At 35.8% G+C, this 2,920-nt stretch overlaps 1 protein-coding gene across 1 annotated transcript; it reads left to right on the forward strand.

Moving 5' to 3' along the window:
- On the forward strand, positions 680-1,878 carry LOC109233368 (40S ribosomal protein S30). Its single transcript, XM_019399220.1, has 3 exons — positions 680-785; positions 865-1,002; positions 1,662-1,878. The coding sequence occupies exons 1-3, from the start codon at positions 782-784 to the stop codon at positions 1,706-1,708; spliced, it is 189 nt and encodes a 62-aa protein (XP_019254765.1). The 5' UTR covers positions 680-781; the 3' UTR covers positions 1,709-1,878.

The following is a 2,920-nucleotide window of genomic DNA, read 5'->3' on the forward strand; positions in this document are numbered from 1 at the left end:
CAAATATTGTCTAAAAACTAGCAGGCCTAAAAAGTGGCCATCCCACCCAATTCCACATCCGTATTGACGTTAATTTTCCAGGGAATAGGGTAAATTTTAAAAAAGCCAGATTTACAACTGGTCGTTCAAAAATAGCCCAATTTCAAAGTAATCGAAATTTAGCCACTTTTATATAAATGATAAATTTGAGCAAAACACTGTCCAAAACCCAGAAAATACTCCAATATATATGCTGGAGTTCCAGCATAAGTATACTTTGAACTCCAGCATATATACTGGAGTTTTCAGAATAAGTATGCTGGAACTCCAGCATAATATGATGGAAGTTCCAGCATAATATACTGGAGTTCCAGCAAGTATATTGGTCCAGTATAATGTACTGGAGTTTGGAGCACCGGTGCTCCAGTCTCCAGTATATTATATTGGAGCCAGCAAAGTATACCGGTCCAGCATAATATACTGGAGTTCATACACAAGTGCACCGAACTCCAGTATATTATGCTGGACCGGTCTCTATTACAGCAAAATAGTAGCTATTTTTTATTGACTTGGTAAACGCTGGCTATTTTTGATTGATCAGTTCAAAAACTGGCTATACCGTGCTATTTTTACGAGAATAACTTCTAAAGTGGCCCATCACTGAAGTATTGGACCGTAAGTCCTTCAGGGCTCAAAAAGCAAATAGCCCAACTTGTAGACGAATCTCCTATAAAGTTTCCTAGAAAACCCTAACCCCAAAAAATCTTTTACGCTTTGCTCCTCTAGATCTGAAAAATCAACCATGGGTAAGCTCAGCCCCATAATTCTAAAGTCTCTGTTCGTAAAGGTTTTGCGGTTAATCTGGTGAGATTTTTGTTTGTGCAGGAAAGGTTCACGGATCATTGGCTCGTGCTGGTAAGGTGAGAGGCCAAACACCCAAAGTCGCCAAGCAAGATAAGAAAAAGAAGCCCCGTGGCCGGGCACACAAAAGGATGCAGTATAATAGGCGTTTCGTTACTGCTGGTAATTCTATTATTTTGATCTCTTCAAACCTTTAGTTATATTTTAATTGAAGATGAAATTAATTTGCTCTATAGTTTCATAGACTTGAACTTTTGCAACGAACAATTTGTGGAATGCTTGTAGAATGACTAAGAGTAAAAGCTATTACGTTCCTTTGTCTGAAATTTTGAAGGATTAAATAGAACTAAGTTTATTTTTTTAAGCTGGGTAAGTAGACTTAGTGACCAAATGTTAAAGTTTCTGGTGTGTGTGATCTACCTGAGCTGTTGAAAAACCAATCTGGGAAAATGTCCTGAGTCTGTATTACTTGTTACAGCTAATATCTGGATGTGTTGTCAGCCTTTATAGATCAAAATTACCACAAGAACATTTTTTGCATACCCCATCTTCACGTTTGACGAATACTTTATGTTAGTACTTACTTTTATACCCAATCAAACATTTGAAAATGATTTCCAAGGTAAAACATTATCCCTCTATGGCGTTCTATGCCTATCCTAAGATAGCTTTATTGAAAATTTTGCATTAGAATGCCTTTGTTGTAAAATTAGAATAGAACATTCTGTTGATGTCACTACGATACTAATTGGTTGGCATCTTATATGTGAATTTTCACTGGTACTCTCGCATTTCTCATTTGAATATGTTTATTTTTGCAGTTGTTGGCTTTGGCAAGAAGAGAGGACCAAACTCCTCTGAGAAGTAAATTCAGAAATGGGTAGAATTTGTTTGCTTTTCTGAATTGTTATTTTTATCGTACTATAGCTTTGTTAATTAATGGGGGTAAGCTTGCCATTGACAATCTTGTACGGTTAATTAGATTTTTTAAATCTGTACAAGATAGTTTTGCATTGAATTAAAGACTTTATTTTTCAAGTTTCCCGGGTCAAGTAATGTTATTGTTTGGGAAGATGTTTCCAATCGATGGAACATTAACCAACCCTAAAATGGGGCAGCAGGATACCTATCTTTAACAACAGAATCGCAATATCAGGCAAAATTATACTTTTACGTTTTAACAATCTATTGAACAAAGAGCGAAACACATCTTAGATCTGGAGAAATGATTAAAATAAGAACAATGATATTCTCAATATTTATCTGCAAATTTTTACTAGTGTAAGGTTTTTGTTCCTCTTCTTGTGATGCATTTTGGTAGTCAAGGACTTAAAATGATTTATTGTCGAGCTGTGTAAGCTTTGGAGATGCCAACTGCAAAAGTGAGGCTAGTTGGTCAAAAGCTCTATGCTGAAGAATAAGAGCTGACATGTATCAGTGTTCTATGAGAGTAGTGTCAAGAATTAGTATAAGAGCTGACATGTATCAGTGTTCTATGAGAGTAGTGTCAAGAACTAGTATATGCACACAAGGAAAACAGAATTAATAGCGATAAAGGTGAAGGTTGGTGACTGCAAGTGTGGATGACCAAACTTTTCTTTGGCACGAGTGGACTTGGAATTACAAGAGGAAGAGATTGCAAATATTTTTTGGGCTGTAAAGCACTTATACCTAGCGTTTTAAAAACTGATAACGTGGAAAGAAAATAATTATCTAGGGCTATTTGTGTACTTGTGTGTTCAAGCCAAACGCCGAGTACTGCAAGTGGAAATGGCTCAAATATGTCATCAGACTTTAATAAGTGACCTATCTATGCCATTTGTTATAAGCTTTACACTATTAGTTCATATATGCCATTATTCACTATTGGAATCTTATTATTACCAGATTTTATCACGTGGTATTATTTAAAACCTTTATCACCTATCAGCCCCCTCCTCTTTCAACCCCTTTTGCGAGTGGCATAAATGAGCCATTTCATTAGGTCCAATGGCATATTCGAGTCTTTTTCCTATTCCTTATATTACATAACACTATTAGGTAACAAATTTTGTTAATTATTCGATGCATGATATTCAAC

Source organism: Nicotiana attenuata, chromosome 10 (assembly GCF_001879085.1).
Source record: "Nicotiana attenuata strain UT chromosome 10, NIATTr2, whole genome shotgun sequence".
In the NCBI taxonomy this organism is placed as follows: Eukaryota; Viridiplantae; Streptophyta; class Magnoliopsida; order Solanales; family Solanaceae; genus Nicotiana; species Nicotiana attenuata.

Bases quoted from the DNA above. Each gene is read 5' to 3' on its own strand.
- LOC109233368 (XM_019399220.1), top strand. The intron at 1,003-1,661 runs GTAATTCTATTA...TTATTTTTGCAG, and splicing joins TAGGCGTTTCGTTACTGCTG to TTGTTGGCTTTGGCAAGAAG.